The sequence below is a fragment of the Rana temporaria genome, chromosome 3, assembly GCF_905171775.1.
Source record: "Rana temporaria chromosome 3, aRanTem1.1, whole genome shotgun sequence".
In the NCBI taxonomy this organism is placed as follows: Eukaryota; Metazoa; Chordata; class Amphibia; order Anura; family Ranidae; genus Rana; species Rana temporaria.
Window position 1 is genome coordinate 305,806,530 of NC_053491.1, and position 19,820 is coordinate 305,826,349.

Below are 19,820 nucleotides of genomic sequence, written 5' to 3' on the forward strand. Positions count from 1 at the left end.
CGAGAGGAGGAGTATTTGAGGACTTGGACCCCATATATGGAGTATGGGGGTTGTGGTAACTAGGGGGGGCGGGAGAGGCTGGGGAAAGGGGAGAATCTGTTTCTTTTTTTTTTCTTTCTTATATATTAGGGGGTGGGGGGGGAAACTATTGCTCTTTGATGGTAAAGATGCTCTCTCGAAGATTGTAGTGGAGGGAAGTAAGAATATGTAAAAGATTGCACTATAATCAAGGAAAGGAAAAATTGATATGATATAAAACGCAGATATTCAAAATGTGGAATGCGAGATATTTAGTTAATGTTAAAAATGGATGTTATGTCACTGAGGAAATCGAAATGGCTGCATTTTATTTTCTGTATATGATAAAAGAAAAAGATATATAAAATAAAGAATTATAAAAATAAAAAAAAACTAAATAAAAATGAATTGTATATCCACAGATGATGCTAAAACTTCTTCGGAGACGATGGGGGACCATCTTCCATGAGAAAGTCACCAAGAAAGTTATTGACTGAGCGGAAAAAAATAAAAATAAATAAATAAATAAACCTAAAAAGCCTTAAATAGCTAAGCCAGTAGTTTATTGGTGCGGCAAATAGTTTTCTTTTACAGACAGTATGAAAATTTTTCAGGTGATCTATGGAAAATTAAAAAGAAAAAACAAACAAACAAAAAAATAAAAAAACAAAGAAAGGGTTCACAAAGTCCGCCGAACATACATTTTACTTATCATAAAGAAAATTATATATAAAAAGTACTGCCAAAACACAGTATAACAATTGACTTATAGACTAGTTTTTGCTCAGGACATCCATGAAGCAATTCTCTCCAAAGCCTCCATTCCATATTTTATTCTTTTAAATTTATTGTTTATCTTTTTGCTCTTCCTTTTGCTCCCCAGCTTCAGAACCCTCTCTTTCTGATGCCATCTGAAAAACAAAAATATAGTCTTATCTTGCAGTTCAGAAATACAAGTACTTTTTTGCACACTTAAACTCTACCCTAGATAAAAAATAAAATGATCCACCATACGGGATAAAGAACCCAAATTATTATAAAATTATAAAAGTTATTTTGCAACAAAATGGTGGAAGGTGGAATTTAACACCGTTATCACATGTTTACATATTCTGAAACCTTGTCTTTTTTTAAATACAAAATAAAAATACAATTTAAAAAAAATACCAAGCTAAGGAATGAAATGCAGAAACAAATATACTTGCATATGTCTTCAGATGTCTTGGGGTCCATTTACATTTTTTGTGCTGCATTAAAATGTTGTGGGATGCAGAATCGTAAATGGGCCCTAAATGGGTACCCTGAATCAGTACCATTTTGAAACTGGGCTGGCTCCATTATCTTTATCTGTTTATTTACAGATTAGAATATACCAATTATTTAAGTGTAGCGCTGTCTTATATGTGATCCAACTTGCTCAAAATATAACATGCGTGACAAAACCAACATCAAAATAACAAATTCCATCAATAAAATGTAAACCACTTTAAATGTGACCTAAAACAGTTTTACTGCTATAGGGTGGCAGCTGTGCATTAGATCATGTATATATACGTGATCCATGGCCCCAAGCTGGGGACGTGCGCGCTTGCCGATGCTGCTTTTTGAGCACCGATCAGTTACCAGGTCCAGGCCAATGATTTTTTGTCAGTTACCCCCGAAAAGATGTTAGTCATGATTAGCGATAGATTTGCTTTGGCTTATTGCGAATCAGGGAACAGCATGTGCAAAACACAGGCACAGGAAATTATGTCTTCTCTCGTTTAGCCCTTTTCAGATCCAGAAAGAAGAAAGCATCAGGCAATGAGTTAAAGCACTACACCGACACAATCATAGTATGGCACATTTAACCCCCTGATCACGCACCCCCCAGAATCAGGCTCAGAATACAAACCTGTAGAGAGCAGCGGCATCCTGGGATATAGCAGGGACCTCCTCTTTATCGTCTGAGCCAAGGTCCGGTGTACCCGACCCAATGCCCAAGTTGCCGAGGTGCAAAAATCGCATGATGATTCTTATAGGCAGAATGCCAGTACTAGTGCCGCACTACCCTTTTGTGGATTGGCTAGCACCAGCGGCCTAGTACATCCTGGTCTTTTACATACCAGCCCTGCAATATCACATGGCGAGTCCCACAAGTAGTCAAAGCTGGTGCAGTGGCTAGCACAAGTAGCGTCCTGCAGCCAAAAAATAGACCATAGGCCCGTAGAGAGCCATAGTGTCCTTCCTAAATGTGCTTTCAAATCCTGATTGGCAGCTGAAATACGTGTCGGTAAATCGATATTATTGCATTAATAATCGATATTCATATTGATGAGAAAAGTTCCAAGAAAATCCGTTCCGTTCTTGTGTAAAAACTCCAAAATGTATTTAATGATAAAATAGTAAAATATCACATGAATGCTACAGACACACGCTCTCTTACTCTTGGAGAGATGAGCTGACATGCTTGAATACACACTCTCACACACTTGGAAGGAAGCTTCACACACACACACAGATATATATTTGATTCAACTTTGATTTCAAGACTAAGACTTATTGATGCTATTTTTATATTCTACAATTGATGAAATTGATACAATTGTAGAATATAAAAATAGCATCAATAAGTCTTAGTCTTGAAATCAAAGTTGAATCAAATATATATCTGTGTGTGTGTGTGAAGCTTCCTTCCAAGTGTGTGAGAGTGTGTATTCAAGCATGTCAGCTCATCTCTCCAAGAGTAAGAGAGCGTGTGTCTGTAGCATTCAAGAGAAGAGAGCCCAAAACTTCTGCTCCTCTGTCGTAATATATAGCCTGCCCCCACCTTCCTAAAAATGCGTCATTTAGAGTTCATTTTTGACTTGTTCTACAAGAAGCCCGCCAAATTCAAATGTCCTTCAAAAGAGAGTTGTTCATTTACTCTAAAATTCCTAAGGATGGGGCTCTGAGCTATGTGAGTAACTACATTTTACTTATACAAGACAAAGGTTCTTTAACATCTAAATCATTATATATATATATATATATATATACACACATACACACACACACACATATACATATACATATACATATATATATATATATATATACAGAGCTTTGTTTCTCAGAAAATAGATGCAGGAACTCAACCACGACTACGTTCAGATTTCACAAACAGTAGAAGGGTCTTAGACGGGCATTAAATACGAGGATTGCATTACATACAGAGTGCAGAGTTCAGGGGGGTTACACACAGTGCAGAGCTGTCACTTGTAAACACATAAACCAGACTTCCGTGTTTACAAGTGATTGTGGTGAGCAGGCACCAAAGGGTCTGAGCCAGAGGTGGTGGAATTGAGTTCCCCCTGAAAAAAAGCCCTGTGTGTATATATATATATATATATATATATATATATATATATATATATATATATATATATATACACACATACACACACATCCAAAATACTACATATACATAGAAATACTGTAGTCTACAGAAAGAACTACAGTGCCTTGCGAATGTATTCGGCCCCCTTGAACTTTGCGACCTTTTGCCACATTTCAGGCTTCAAACAAAGATATAAAATTTAAATTTTTTTTGAAGAATCAACAAGTGGAACTAAATTTATTGGATTTCAAACTTTAACAAATTTAATACAGAAAAATTGGGCGTGCAAAATTATTCAGCCCCTTTACTTTCAGTGCAGCAAACTCTCTCCAGAAGTTCAGTGAGGATCTCTGAATGATCCAATGTTGACCTAAATGACTAAAAAACAATGTGTTATTAAAAGATATTAACAAAACATTAACAGCGCTAAAATGAGCCTATAAATGGCTTATGAGTCTAATACTCATGTACTGCAATGGTTAATTGAGAAAAAGTCTTTAGGACTATATATACACCACGTTGAGTAACTCTAGTGAATATATAACATGGGTTCCCACTCTTTGTAGTTTCATTAGTAGTAGTCCATGCAATTCCTCAGATGTAAAAAGTTCTTTGTTGGGAGTGATCACACAGTGTAGGCATTTATCTGCTCAAATGCTGATAGGGGGGAAATCACAGAGAGTCCCTAAGATTTTGTACTCACCAGAATGTAGTACTTTAAAACATTGGATACATCCACTTGTAGCAATCACGCATCGGTTCTCCTCCTCTGGTGTGTGATGATGATCCGTGTGTTCTAATCAGTGTAGCTTGGCAGTCATGCAGGGAGGCAAAAGAAAACTTTGCATAGTGTAAAATCCTTTTTATTTAAACAATAGCTTTATTGTTTAAATAAAAAGGATTTTACACTATGCAAAGTTTTCTTTTGCCTCCCTGCAAGACTGCCAAGCTACACTGATTAGAACACACGGATCATCATCACACACCAGAGGAGGAGAACCGATGCGTGATTGCTACAAGTGGATGTATCCAATGTTTTAAAGTACTACATTCTGGTGAGTACAAAATCTTAGGGGGGAAATCACAGAGAGTCCCTATCAGCATTTGAGCAGATAAACGCCTACACTGTGTGATCACTCCCAACAAAGAACTTTTTACATCTGAGGAATTGCATGGACTACTACTAATGAAACTACAAAGAGTGGGAACCCATGTTATATATTCACTAGAGTTACTCAACGTGGTGTATATATAGTCCTAAAGACTTTTTCTCAATTAACCATTGCAGTACATGTGTATTAGACTCATAAGCCATTTATAGGCTCATTTTAGCGCTGTTAATGTTTTGTTAATATCTTTTAATAACACATTGTTTTTTAGTACCATTTTATTATAATAGCTGCTTTTCTACTGCATAAAACAATCATCTACTCAACTATTTTTCCATTGAGCGCTAGGATCAGAATAATCCGTTGGCTATTTGATATAATTTTTTTCAATACTTCTGACCTAAATGACGATAAATAGAATCCACCTGTGTGTAATCAAGTCTCCGTATAAATGCACCTGCTCTGTGATAGTCTCAGAGGTCCGTTTAAAGAGCAGAGAGCATCATGAAGAACAAGGAACACACCAGGCAGGTCCGAGATACTGTTGTGGAGAGGTTTAAAGCCGGATTTGGATACAAAAAGATTTCCCAAGCTTTAAACATCCCAAGGAGCACTGTGCAAGCGATAATATTGAAATGGGAGTATCAGACCACTGCAAATCTACGAAGACCTGGCCGTCCCTCTAAACTTTCAGCTCATACAAGGAGAAGACTGATCAGAGATGCAGCCAAGAGGCCCATGATCACTCTGGATGAACTGCAGAGATCTACAGCTGAGGTGGGAGACTCTGTCCATAGGACAACAATCATATACTGCACAAATCTGGCCTTTATGGAAGAGTGGCAAGAAGAAAGCCATTTCTTAAAGATATCCATTAAAAGTGTTTAAAGTTTGCCACAAGCCACCTGGGACACACACCAAACATGTGGAAGGTGGTGCTCTGGTCAGATGAAACCAAAATCGAACTGTTTGGCAACAATGCAAAACGTTATGTTTGGCGTAAAAGCAACACAGCTCATCACCCTGAACACACCATCCCCACTGTCAAACATGGTGGTGGCAGCATCATGGTTTGGCTAGCTTTTCTTCAGCAGGGACAGGGAAGATGGTTAAAATTGATGGAAAGATGGATGGAGCCAAATACAGGACCATTCTGGAAGAAAACCTGATGGAGTCTGCAAAAGACCTGAGACTGGGACGGAGATTTGTCTTCCAACAAGACAATGATCCAAAACATAAAGCAAAATCTACAATGGAATGGTTCACAAATAAACATATCCAGGTGTTAGAATGGCCAAGTCAAAGTCCAGACCTGAATCCAATCGAGAATCTGTGGAAAGAACTGAAAACTGCTGTTCACAAACGCTCTCCATCCAACCTCACTGAGCTCAAGTTGTTTTGCAAGGAGGAATGGGCAAAAAATTCAGTCTCGATGTGCAAAACTGATAGAGACATACCCCAAGCGACTTACAGCTGTAATCGCAGCAAAAGGTGGCGCTACGAAGTATTAACTTAAGGGGGCTGAATAATTTTGCACGCCCAATTTTTCATTTGTTAAAAAAGTTTGAAATATCCAATAAATTTCGTTCTACTTCATGATTGTGTTTTATATCTTTATGTTTGAAGCCTGAAATGTGGCAAAAGGTCGCAAAGTTCAAGGGGGCCGAAATACTTTCGCAAGGCACTGTATATTCCTAGTTAAAATACTTTTACATCTCAAAAGCTGTAACCCTATACCTTAGATGGGAGGATGGTAAAACTTCAACAGGAAGCCAGTTCAGCCCAATGATAACCATATGCCAGTTTTTACCATAGAAGATTATGAAGCTACAAACTAACTATATAATTAAATATATAACAAATTATAGAATTCACTTTTCCAAATCCAGACACTGATATAAATATTTTAAATGTATTCAAGTCCATTATTCTCAAAGACCCAACTCCATTCGTGTGTTAATATTGTTAATAGATGAATATTAGATATTATATTGAAGAAAATCTTTATAACAGCAGCCCACAGATTCTGCAGCACCCATTCACTGCCCAACCTGGAATTCAGATGAAAACAGCACATTTAATTCCCTTTTTTTTTTTTTTTTTACTGAAGATCTGTATTGATCGATTGTGGACCAAAGCAATTTTTATGCCAAACAATATATTGGGGCCAACCCAATTCGTTCCTTGCCAGATCATTCGAATATAAACTTATGGTATATGCCTTATTCTGACAGCAACGGGGTGTTGCTCTCAGAAAATATACAAGTGCATCTCAAAATATTAGATCATCAAAAAGGTTTTTGAGTAATTAAATTCAAAAAGTGAAACCCATTTTATATTAATGTGTTACACAGAGTGATAGTCTTCAAGCATTTCTTTCTTTTCATTTTGAGGATTATGGCTTACAGCTAGCGAAAACCCCAAATTTTGTATCTCAGAACATTTGAATATTACTATTCTAGTCTATATTAGAAGACCAATAATAATAAAAAAATGTTTAATACAGAAATGTTGGCTTACTGAGAAGTACATCCACGCAATACTTGATTGGGGGGTCCTTTTGCATGCATTAGTGAATCAATGCGGCGTGGCATTGCTGAGGTGTTATGGAAGCCCAGGTTTCTTTGATAGTGGCCATCAGCTAATCTGCATTGTTGGGTGTGGTGTTTCATCTTCCTCTTAACAATACGCCACAGATTCTCTATGGGGTTTTGGTCAAGTGAGTTTTATGGGCAAATCAAGCAAAGTGCTACCATGATCATTAAACCAGGTATTGGTACTTTTGGCAGCGTGGGCAGGTTCCAAGTCCTCCTGGAAAATTAAATGAGCATCTTCATGAAGCTGGTCAGCAGAGGGAAGCATGAAGTGCTCTAGAATTTAAAGGTTCACTGACTTTGGAGTTGATAAAACACAGTAGACCAACACCAGCAGATGACATGTCTCTTTAAATCATCACCGACTGCAAAATTTAGCATTTAATTTAGAAATCATGGTCCCAGAGTCTGGAAAAAGAGTAGAGACACACAGAATCCAATTTGCAAGAGATCCGGTGTGAAGTTTCCACAGTCAGTGATGAAATGAAAAAAAATGAAAGTAACCTGTCCCAAAAAGTGACAGTCTATCTCATGTCGGTATGTAAACAGCAATTGCACCATGAGGTATCACCGCAATTGTCATATTGAGGGCAGTTATTCTAGCACTGGACCTCTTGTGCAAATCTAAAGTGGTAACCTGTAAAAGCTTTTAAAGCACCGCCTATGAATATTAAAAATGTACGGAATGTATAAACTGTCCTGGATGCAAGCGGATTTGGTTTTTAAGCACCACATACCACTAATGTATAATAATAATGACCAATAATGTATAAAGGTAAGTATGTAGTATGAAAGATGAGACTTTTTACAGGTGCCAATATAAAAAATGGTTACATTTTAACATTTGTGTTTCATCTTAATTAAAACTTCATTAAAACCATGAATATCATTGTATTATGATCAGTTTGTGTCCATGTCTACAATAGATGCATCAATCTCAACATGTTCTGCCAAAACATTTCCGGCTTCTTCAGGAGTATTAAGGATTAATTGGAATTGTGTGAAAAACGATGCTGCCATGAAGATGCGACAGGAAAGGAAAATTACGGAAAAGTGAGTATACAATTTTCTGTTTTCCTGTCGAATCATGGCAGAATACACCTTTGGGTAAATAACTCACAAACTGGGTGGGTCTGAGCATAAAGATGATGTTTTATTTACAAGGAATAGGGGTGTTGGACCAAATAACCGTTCGTCCAAACTCTGCCATAGACAATCTGGCAGAGTACACCTTATGAGAAATAAAGGTGTTTCTGGATGACCAAGTCGCTGCTTGGTATATAGTTTCCGAGGACACTCTGCAGTAGGCTGCCCAGGAGGTTGCCATTGCCCTTGGGGAATGTGCCTTCAAGCCCTCAGGTGTGTGCTTGGCTCAGCGAGTAGGCCTTTTTGATGGAAGGTGCGAGAGGTTGCTGCTTGCCCTCTTCTAAATCCATGTGGGATGACCAGGAGGTATTCTGATTTCCTCAGATCATTGGTTGCCGAGAGGTAGGCCATGATGTTTGTTCTTGCATCCAGTGGATGTGGATCCCCTTGATTGGTGGAGAGAGCAGGAAGGTTGATCTCCTGGTTAAAATAGGAGGACGATACCTTCAGTATGAACCGATTGGATGGTCTTAAGACTACTTTGTCTGGATAGACGATCAAATATGGTTCTTTTGCCAGTAAGGCATGCATCTCTGAGAGTCTCTTTGTGATCAAGAAGGTGAGCTTGAGCATTAGGTCCCACAGGGAGAGGTTGTTCAATGGAGATTAAGGTTCATGCGCTAGAGCTTCCAGTACGGTCGAAAGATCCCAGGTCGGGAAGGAAGGCTTTCTCGGAGGCCTCATCTTTAGGCAGGCCTACTGGAATTGAATGACGAGAGATTCTTGTGCCCATTTGAATCCCGTCATGGCCGATAAAGCTGATACGTGGACTTTTAGAGTGCTTGACCAAGGCCTTTATCTAGGCCTAACTGCAGAACCTCAAGGATTTGAGCAGCTGTTAGAGAGGACGGGTTCCAGTCAGTTGTGTGACAGAGAAACTTCCCCCAGATCTTCTTATAGGTATTGTTGGTGGTGCATTTTCTGGCTTGAAAAAGCGTCTACCACTTTGTGGGAGCAACCTTGGTTTAGGAACCTAGTCCTTTCAACCTCCAGGCTGTCAGATGCATCCTTTCCGGGGATGGATGAAAAAGTTGCCCCTGGGAGAGTATATCTGCTGCTGGTGGAAGAGGTAACGGTCTCGCTGTGTTTAGCTGAAGGAGATTGGTGAACCATGGCCATCTCGGCCAAAAGGGAAGGACTGCTATTATCGTGGATGACCACCTCTTGAGTCTGAGAAGAAATCTCGGTATGAGAGGTGTCGGGGGAAAGATGTAACCCAGACGGAAGTTCCACTTGTGCTGCAGGCAATCCGTCCCCTCCAACGGGCAGGGAAATATCGTCCGGTACCAGCCGGCTTTTCGCATTGTCTGGAGTTGCTGCCAGGTCTATATCCGGCATGCCCCAAGTTTTTGTTATGAGGGAGAAAGCTTGGTAACTCAGAGCCCACTTGTGAGAAACGAGGCTCCTGCTTAGCGTGTCGGCCAGCTGATTCTGGGGCCCCGGTACATACATCGCTCTTAGTCCCGACAGATTCACTTGCGCCCATTCGAGAACTGGGTGGACTTCCTGCATCATGGAACGACTTCTGGTTGATATAGGCAACTGCCACCCTGTTGTCCATCTTCAGCAGGACTTCTTTCCTTTTCAGAAGAGGACTGAAAGCCAAGAGAGCTTGGAATGCTGCTTTCATCTCTAGGACGTTCGATACTACGTCCTGTGTCTCGAAAGACCAACGGCCTTGGACTGCAAGTTGCTGGTAATGTGCTCCCCAGCCCTCCTTGCTAGTGTCTGAAGTGATAACCTCCTGAGTGGGGGTGACTATATGTTTGTACCTCTAGGTTGTACAACCGGGTCCACCACCATAGAGACTGTTTGACCTCCTTTTGGATGATGATTTGTTGAGACATCGATACATTGTTGCATTGTATCAAGAATGTCTGGATAGGTCTCATGTTCCACTGGGCCCATTGAACCATAGAGATGGTTGCCGATAGCGACCCCAGAATGCTGAGACACTCTCTGGCTGGAAGCGTGGTGGATAAGAGTAACCTCTTTGCCTTTTGGCCTATGATGGGAATCTGAGGAAGCTCTATGGCATTGAGCCGGGTATCTAGTTCTACTCCCAGAAAAAAAACATTCTTTGTGTAGGTTGGAGAGTGCTTTTTCTCCAGTTTATCAGCCACCCACATTTTTGAAGGGTGGATGTTAGGGTACCTCGATGGAGTAGAAGAGACTCTTGGTTGTCTGCGAGCAGTAGAATGTCGTCCAGATAATGGTGGACTCTCAACCCTTGCTCCCTTAGTAAAGCTATTACTGGTAGTAGGACCTTGGTGAAGGTTCTGGGAGCGGTGGAAATCCCGAACGGAAGGCTTTGAGATTGAAAGTGTTGAAGATTCACAGAGAAGCGGAGAAACTTCTGGAATGCGGTGTGAATAGGAACGTGCAGGTAAGCGTCCTTCAAGAGCATCCAGTCGCCAATGTTTATGGCAGAGGATGGATTGTAGGCTTTCCATCTTGAATGTCTCCACTAGGATTGAACGATTGAGATTTTTTGAATCTAGGACGGGGCGCAAATCCCCGGTCTTTTCTTTACCAGGAAAAAAGGCTAGTAGAAGCTTTTTCCCTTTCTGTGGAGGTGGTACTTCCACTATGGCCTGTTTTTGGATTAAGTTTTGAACATATTCTGTCAACACCAGCTTCTCTTTTCCCGAGAAGTTGGGATTCTGGTTGAGACGAACTGGTCTCTGGGAGGACGATTCTTGAACCTCCATTTGTGTCCTTCTTGGACGGTAGCTACTGTCCATGGATCTTTTATCAACTCCGCCCAAACCTGCCTGAAGTCCTTTAGTCTGGCTCCTACTATGGCTGGTTGGCCGGGCATACCTGCAAAAATGACTTCTGGTCCCCCCGTGGCAGGGGTCTTAGATTTTGGGAGTTTTAGGAACGAGGATTGTGGATTCTTCCAATTCTTCCTGTACTCTGCCGGGCCTGTATGACTTGGCCTCCCTATACCTGTCTGGAAGGTTTCGTCTGGCGGTAGGCTGTCTTTGTTGCTTCGGCCTTCTGTCTGTAGGGACGAGACCCGACTTCCCACCGGTGACCTTTGAAATGGCCGAGTCCAACTTCTCTCCGAAGAGGTTTGTGCCGTCAAATGGGATTTTGCACCAGTTAGACTTCGAGGAAGGGTCAGCTGATCAGGGTTTTAGCCAAAGTGCCCTCCTTCCCAGGACTGAGCTTAAAGGAGTTGTAAAGGAAACATTATTTTTTTTGCTGAAATTACTGTTTACAGGGTATAGAGACATAATAGTTAACGGATTCATTTTAAAAATAAAAAACCACTTGACAACTGGGCACTTAAACACCCTTAATAACCAGACCAATTTTCAGCTTTCGGTGCTCTCACATTTTGAATGACAATAACTCAGTCATACAACACTGTAACCAAATGAAATTTTTGTCCTTTTTTTCCCACAAATAGAGCTTTCTTTTGGTGGTAATTGATCACCTCTGCGGTTTTTATTTTTTCCGCCAATAATGAAAAAAGAACGAAAATTTTGTAAAAAAATGTATTTTTTTTCATTTCTATTATAACATTTTGCAAAAAATGAATTTTTCTTCATAAATTTGGCCTAAAATGTATACTGCTACATATCTTTGGTTAAAAAAAATAAAAATTGGGTTATTATTTAGTCTGGGTGAAAGTTATAGGGTCTACAAGCTATGGTACCAATTACTGAAAATTTATCAATTTGATCACATCTGAAGTACTGACGGCCTTTCTCATTTCTTGAGACCCTAACATGCCAGAAAAGTACAAATACCCCCTAAATGACCCCTTTTTGGAAAGAAGACATTCCAAGGTATTTAGAAAGAGGCATGGTGAGTTTTTTGAAGTTGTAATTTTTTCCCACAATTCTTTGCAAAATCAAGGTTTTTTTTATTTTTATTTTTTTTCCACAAAAGTTTCATATTAGCAGGTTATTTCTCGCACACAGCATATTCATACCACAAAATACACCCCAAAACACATTCTGCTATTCCTCCCGAGTATGGCGATACCACATGTGTGAGACTTTTACACAGCGTGGCCACATACAGAGGCCCAACATGCAGGGAGCACCATCAGGCGTTCTGGAGCACCCAGACCAGTTCTGACATTTCTCTCCTACATGTAAAAATCATCATTTATTTGCTAGAAAATTACATAGAACCCCAAAACATTATATATGCTTTTTTTAGCAAAGACCCTAGAGAATACAATGGCGGTCGTTGCAACTTTTTATCGCGCATGGTATTTGCACAGCAATTTTTCGAACGCATTTTTTTGGGAAATAAAACAGTTTTGTGCTTTTTTAAAAAAAAAACATTAAAGTTAGCCCAATGTTTTTGCATAATATGAAAGATGAAGTTACGCCGAGTAAATAGATACCCAACATGTCACCCTTCAATATTGCACACGCTTGTGGAATGGCGCCAAACTTCGCTACTTAAAAATCCCCATAGGCGACGTTTTAAATGTTTTTACTGGTTACATGTTTTTAGTCACAGAGGAGGTCTGGGGCCAAAATGATTGCTCTCGCTCTAACGTTCGCAGCGATACCCCACATGTGTGGTTTGAACACCGTTTTCATATGTGGGCGGGACTTACATACACATTCGCTTCTGTATACGAGCACGCGGGAACAGGGGCGCTTTAAATATTTATTTTTTATTTTTATTGTTCATTTTACTTTATTTTAGTTTGACACGTTTTTCCCCAAAAATAAATGTTTTGATCACTTTCATTCCAATTACAAGGAATGTAAACATCCCTTTGTAATAGGAATATAGCATGACAGGTCCTCTTTACAGTGAGATATGGGGTCAATAGGACCCCCACATCTCACCTCTAGGCTGGGAAGCCTGAAAACCCCCCCAAAAAAAAAAACGATCCTGGCTTCGATCGCAGCGGTGAGTCAGAAGAAGCACCGGAGGGCGAAGGGAGTGGGGACGTCCACTTTTGCCTCCCGTAAGAACGATCAAGAGGCGGAACAGCCGCCATGATCGTTCTTATGGTGTAGAGAATCGCCGGCTGAAAAAAATGATATCTGAATGATGCCTGTAGCTGCAGGCATCATTTAGATATCCCTGCACAAAGTCAAGGACCTCATATGACGTGGGCGGGAAGTGGTTAAAACACATTTTTTTCCCCAGAGTATTTTCTGGGTATTGCAGAGTATTGGCCGGGGTATTGCAAAGTATTGGTGTTGGGGTATTGCAGAGTATTGGTGTTGGGGTATTGCAGAGTATTGGTGTTGGGGTATTGCAGAGTATTGCCGGGGTATTGCAAAGTATTGTGGCGGGGGGTATTGCAAAGTATTGGTGCGGGGGTATTGCAAATTATTGGTGCGGGGTATTGCAAAGTATTGGTGCGGGGTATGCAAAGTATTGGCCGGGGTATTGCAAAGTATTGGTGCGGGGTATTGCAGAGTATGGTGTGGGGGGTATTGCAGAGTATTGTGTGGGGGGTATTGCAGAGTATTTGTGTGGGGGGGTATTGCAGAGTATTGTGTGGAGGGTATTGCAGAGTATTGTGTGGAGGGTATTGCAGAGTATTGTGTGGGGGTATTGCAGAGTATTGTGTGGAGGGTATTGCAGAGTATTGTGTGGGGGTATTGCAGAGTAATTGTGCGGGGGGTTATTGCAAAGTATTGGTGCGGGGGTATTGCAGAGTATGGTGCGGGGGTATTGCAGAGTATTGTGTGGGGGGTATTGCAGAGTATTGTGTGGGGGGTATTGCAGAGTATTGTGCGGGGGGTATTGCAGAGTATTGTGCGGGGGTATTGCAGAGTATTGCGCGGGGGGTATTGCAGAGTATTGCGCAAGGGGTACTGCAGAGTATTGCGCAAGGGGTACTGCAGAGTACTGGCAGGGGGTATTGCAGAGTATCGCGCGGGGGGTACTGCAGAGTATTGCGCGGGGGTATTGCAGAGTATTGCGCGGGGGTATTGCAGAGTATTGCGCGGGGGTATTGCAGAGTATTGCGTGGGGGTATTGCAGAGTATTGCGTGGGGTTTGCAGAGTATTGCGCGGGGGTTTTGCAGAGTATTGCGCGGGGGTTTTGCAGAGTATTGCGCGGGGGTTTTGCAGAGTATTGCGCGGGGGTTTTGCAGAGTATTGCGCGGGGGTTTTGCAGAGTATTGCGCGGGGGTTTTGCAGAGTATTGCGCGGGGGTTTTGCAGAGTATTGCGCGGGGGGTATTGCAGATTATTGCGCAGGGGGTATTGCAGAGTAATTGCGCAGGGAAGGCAGAGCATTGCAGAGTATTGCACAGGGAAGGCAGAGTATTGCAGGGGTTAATGCAGGGATGGCTGAGCAGGGATGGATGGATCTGTGACTGCAATAGTCACAGATCCATCCCACACTGCTGCTGCCATCCGCGCTCTCCTCTCACACTGTACCGATCGGTACAGCGAGAGGAGGGAGGAACCGGCGTCAAATGACGCCGGTTTGTTTACCTGTGATCACGCCGTCATTGGACGGCGCGATCACATGGTAAAAGACCGCTGTTGTCGGTCAGTTACCGAGATCTGTGTAGCGCCGGGTCTCATAGACCCGGCTCGCACAGAATTTTCAGTGTGCGCGCCCGAGGCGGCGCGCATTACTGCTTCTGGTGGGCGCCGTTAAATAACGGCGACCCCCAGTTAAGCAACCACCTTGCCGCCGTTATATGACGGCGGCTGGTGGTTAAGTGGTTAAAAATAGATAAAAATCAATCATATAATGTACCTGCAGTTTCTAGTTTTGTTTTTGCATGTTTCCTGCTTCTGTGATGTACAGAGCCAATACAGGGCAGTGATGGTTTGGAAAACAAAACTGATTGGTTCTGTGGGGTTTTAGACACACAGTAATCACACCTCTGATTAGTGACCACAGAGAGAAAGCTCCCAGTACTGTTATCAGGAAACAGACAACCAGGATGTGTGGAGATCAGAGAAGAATTACAGCAACTTGAGAGAAAAAACGAACAATGAGGACATGAAAATCGCCTGCAAGGCTAAGCTCCTGGAGAGCCTCAGATACCAATTTTTTGGCATTGGAGGACCAACTTGTAACGGCTCCTCCCACTGCTGCTAGCGTAATTGCTGATCTGCAGGCACCGCCTGCAGATAGGTAGGCCTCTTAAGATCTAGATCGATCTTTCTGTCCAGCACGTCTTTAAATGTAACCGTATCTTCTATTGAAAGTGTTACATGCCTGGTGAGGCGCATCAGAAGAATCTACCACTGGTGGCGTTACTAGTGGGTTGACACTAGATTCCTTCAGCGGATACAGTTTGCAAGCCTAATTTGCCGAGGCTGTCTTCTCTCAGGTTTCTGCATTCATCCTTGATTAGGTCTTCCAGTACATCGACAAATGGAAGGTCTCTGGCTCTCTTTTCAGATCCGGAAATGTCTTGCTTTTGCAGTTTCTTTTCCTCCTCCCAATCGATGGCTTCCTTCACTGATTTAATAAAGGGTTCTATTTAGTGCAAAGTCGAACCCAGTAGAGACCTAATTCCTCATTGTCATAAGGGGTCTGACTTTTTAGATGTGGAAGGAATCGCAGGTGAAGTGCCTTGTGCGGACCTGCTTGTTTCAGACTCTGCGATTTGCAGAGATGTGTCTCTACCGGATCTCTGTGCGGCTCTCTTTCTCTGTCGCTTCGTCTAGGCACGTGCGACAAGCCAGCTTGTCTGGAAGTGCTATGGCACCGCAGACCCAGCATGAATTCTCTGATGGGCAGATATGCTGAGAGGGAGGAGATCGTCTGCTTGAAGGAGACCTCCTATGATAGGAGTGCCTGTGCCTTGAATAGGATTTTGAGCGGCTCCTCCTGCGACTTCCCCTGCTGTGTGAGCGACTGCTGCCGTGGTCCGAGTGGCTTTGCCGGTGACTTGAGCGGCTTTATTTTGGATGGCTCTTTTCACCTTGAAACGGACGATCTGGCCGACCTGATAGGGCTCTCCAATTTAGACAGCATTAGTGACGGGCTCTCTTTTTCGATCTTCACTACTTACCAATCTTCCCCCCTCTTACCTATTAGTGATGGGAGCGATAGGTTTTTTCCCCTACAGAGACAGTAGGTAGTCAGCATGTAAGCAGCAGTAAGGTGGGATTAGAAAGGGAGGAAAACCCCAGGGGCTTACCTGAAGGAGGAACAGCAGTGTAAACTATCCCACTGAAAAACATTGTCAGGAACAGTGTTTTTTTGCAGAGAAAAAACAGCAGAGAAAGCTGGGATTTTTCAATTTGGCGCTCGGTGATGACATCACGGCAGCACATGCTCAGTAGTGCCGTGAGCGGATGGGCACCATCTTAGAAACTGGAATCCCCATACAAGTCAGCATTGTGAGCCTGTAGGGGATATTTCAGCCTGTCTGCACCTGCATAGAAGTGACTGGACCTTCAGCGTCATCATGCCTGGAGCCTGCCGAGGAACTACAGTTTTTGTTTAAAGTTTTATTTTATACTGGAAAGCCGGAGGCCGCTGTAGAGACCCATTTAAGGTCTGTGAGGGGGGGCGTGGCCAAGAGCGGCATGTGAGCGGACGTGTCTCACAGAGCTCCCTGACAGTACACTGCAGCGATCCTTCTCCCGGCCGTTACACTGCTCGTTTTCGGCACCGGACACCACCCAGCTGATCTACAGCACCCGCCGCACGTATCGATCTGTGCATCGGCCCGATCAACGGCATGATGACCCGCAAACAGCTGAAAGGAGATGAGCTCCAGGACTTGCAAAATTGCGCCGCGGCAGCCTGGAAGACACGTGGAGACAAGAGGGATGCTGGTAAGATCCCCCCCCCAAGACACCTAAAGCCCTTGGGAAAGAGGCCCCTAAAGATATGGTGTATTATGCACAGAAGATGAACAACTTGGCAGACCGCCCCTCGGACGAGGAGCTGGATGCCACGCCAGACATTTTTCAAGCTCTGTCGCAGGGGCCTCGGTCAGCTCAGGCCTCACAGCAGGCCCCAGCCCAGAATACACTGGAGGTGAACACAGGGGAGGTAGAGGAGGAGGAGGGCGCAGAACAACCCACGCTGGCTCAGATATTGAAAGCAGTGAACAAGTGCACAGCCTCGGTGCAGACTCTGCAACAGCACTTTGGGGGATTAAAAGAGGAGGTAGGGCTGATCCGCCATGACTTCCAAAAAATTAGAGAGCGCACCACGGCGGTGGAGAGTCGGGTCAGCGAGGTGGAAGACAGAATGGCCCCCCTCATAAGAGAATTGCAGGTCACGGCCAGGATGGCGACGGCTAATGAGAACCGTAATGAAGACATTGAGAATCGCCTGAGGAGCAATGTCCGCATAGTGGGCCTCCCTGAAAAGACAGAAGGCCAGGACCCCACTGCTTTTGTGGAGGCCTGGCTGCAGGAAGTCTTTGCAAAGACGCCTTTAACGCCCTTCTATTCAGTGGAGAGGGCGCATAGAGTGCCTCCTAGGCCTCTCCCTCCTGGCAACCCGCCACGTACCATGCTGGCCAAACTTCTCAACTTTAAGGACAAGGAAATTATTCTGCTACTGGCCAGAGAACGGCGTAACATTCAATTTAATGGAGTGAGGGTGTCTTTCTACCCCGACTTCTCTGCGGATGTGCAGAGGCGCAGGGCCAAATTTGGAGAAGTGAGAGAAGATTACAATGCCTGCGTGCTAATTACGCTATGCTGTATCCTGCCAAGCTTCGAATCGTTGCGGGTGGTAGAGCCAGTTTTTGAGTCAGCGACAGAGGCCTCATCATGCTGATATGAATGAGCACACTGATTCGCCAAGCAGGGACCCGGCGGCGGATGCGGACTGATTTACCCTGATCTGATGGACGGCAGAGATGGCTGGTAAGCCGGCTCATACTTTTTTGGCTTGTTACTTGTCAAAGGCTGGCGATTGTTACTCAGCCATCATCCATGTGGTCGCAGGACCGGGAGAACAATATATGTATTTTTTTCTACTCAGGAATTGAGCGAACTGTTTACTCTATATTATTTTCCCCAGACTTACCTAGTTCTACATGCGACTTGGAACACATGTGAGTGGCCCGCAGAGGCGCAAGGTTGGTGCCACGGACTGCCTGTTGCGTCTGTGGTATGATAAGGGCACAAGTTTTTGTCCAGCAACTAATTGTTGCACAGTTAAAGTTTTTTTTTTTCCGGGTGCTACTGACTTCTCTCCATTACTATTTTTTGAATACTGCTATCCATCTCGCACACTCGGAAGGACTGCTGCTCCACTCCCTCATTTCCTGCTTTGGGTCCGTACCAAGCGGATGGACCTGGCCTGCCATTCTGAGCTGGGGTGTGGTGATATATCTAAAGCTGATGACCCAAGGATTACCATTATTTCTTTTTTAATTTTTATTCCATTTTCCTAGCCGTTCTGCCTATCTATTTTTGAACCCCAGGCATAGCGCCTACTATTCCGTAATAATGCAATACACTGTGATGCCGTTGGACAGGTTTGGGAGTAGGGGCGGTTATTCTGGCGGGTGGAGGTTCAATATGCTGTGTGATGCCAATCTAATTGTGAAATGTTGTCGGGAATTGATGTAGTTTCATGGAATGTTAGGGGTTTGGGTGATCCGCTTAAGCGGACCATGGTGTCTACCTCCCTCAGGAAGCATTTTCCGGCTATATGTGTTTTGCAGGAGACTCATCTGACTCCTGAAACTAGATCATGGCTGGGATTTGCTTGGGCAGGCTGGACTTATCACTCCACTCACACCTCCTATTTAAGGGTGTGAGTGTATTGATACATAGATCCCTGGACTTTCAGTGCATAGACTCTTGGGTGATCAGGAGGGAGGTATGTATTTTGCTCTGCAGGGTATACCAACTGACGCTTATTTTAGCTGCAGTTTATGTTCCTCCTCCGTTCAGTCCTCAGGTATTGCGTGCCCTCCTGTCCTTTCAGCTGTCCAATCCTGGGATCCCATTGTGGCAGTAGGGGATTTTAATGATCATGATCCGTACCTGGATAAACACCCTGCCCCGGTGGGACCCCCTGGGGGGACAAGACCAGCTTTGGCTAAATTCATGGAGGAGGTGGGCTGGGTGGACCCCTGGAGACGGAAAAACCCCTTGATGAAACAATTCTCCTGCTTCTCCAAGACACACATGTCTCTGTCTCAGGTTAGTCCTGTGCCTGTGCTCGGCTTCGGCAAACTCAGGTATATTGAGGTACACTACCTTCCCGGTGTGTCTCGGATCATTCTCCCGTCCGACTTTCATTGAGGGTCAAGCCTCTTACAAACACTTGCCTAGAGCACCGTGGAAGCTTAATGCCTTTTGGCTCAACCTTTTCCCCTCTCATGAAAAAATTGAGAGGGATATTGTGCCTACTGGCAGAGACACCGCAGATCATCCTGGAGACAGACAACTGCCTGGGATGCTTTTAGCCTTTTTGAGAGGTATTTTTATTGCTGAGGTAAATGCAATTAAACATAACACTACTGAACAGAGGGAACAGGTAGCACAGATGGTAAAGCGCTTGGAGGCAGAGTATATAGCCAACTCGGGGGAAGGTTCCCGGGAGGCTTGGATAGCGGCTCAGGGACGCACTGACCAGGTTGGACACATCTAGGGCTGACAGGAAACGCTTTTTTCTAAAATGGCATTCTACGAGGAGGGGGGAGCAGAC

General features: G+C 43.5%; 1 protein-coding gene across 2 annotated transcripts in view; it reads right to left on the bottom strand.

The window, feature by feature from the left end:
- Window positions 1–559: 559 nt before the first annotated feature.
- The window catches only part of HSPA9 (heat shock protein family A (Hsp70) member 9), a 414,391-nt gene continuing 395,130 nt past the window's right edge, over window positions 560–19,820 (bottom strand). For both annotated transcript variants that reach the window (XM_040344789.1, XM_040344788.1), the window contains one exon: window positions 560–929. In XM_040344789.1, the coding sequence (XP_040200723.1) occupies window positions 864–929 (66 nt within the window). In that variant the 3' untranslated portion in view covers window positions 560–863. The remainder of the gene's footprint in view (window positions 930–19,820) is intronic.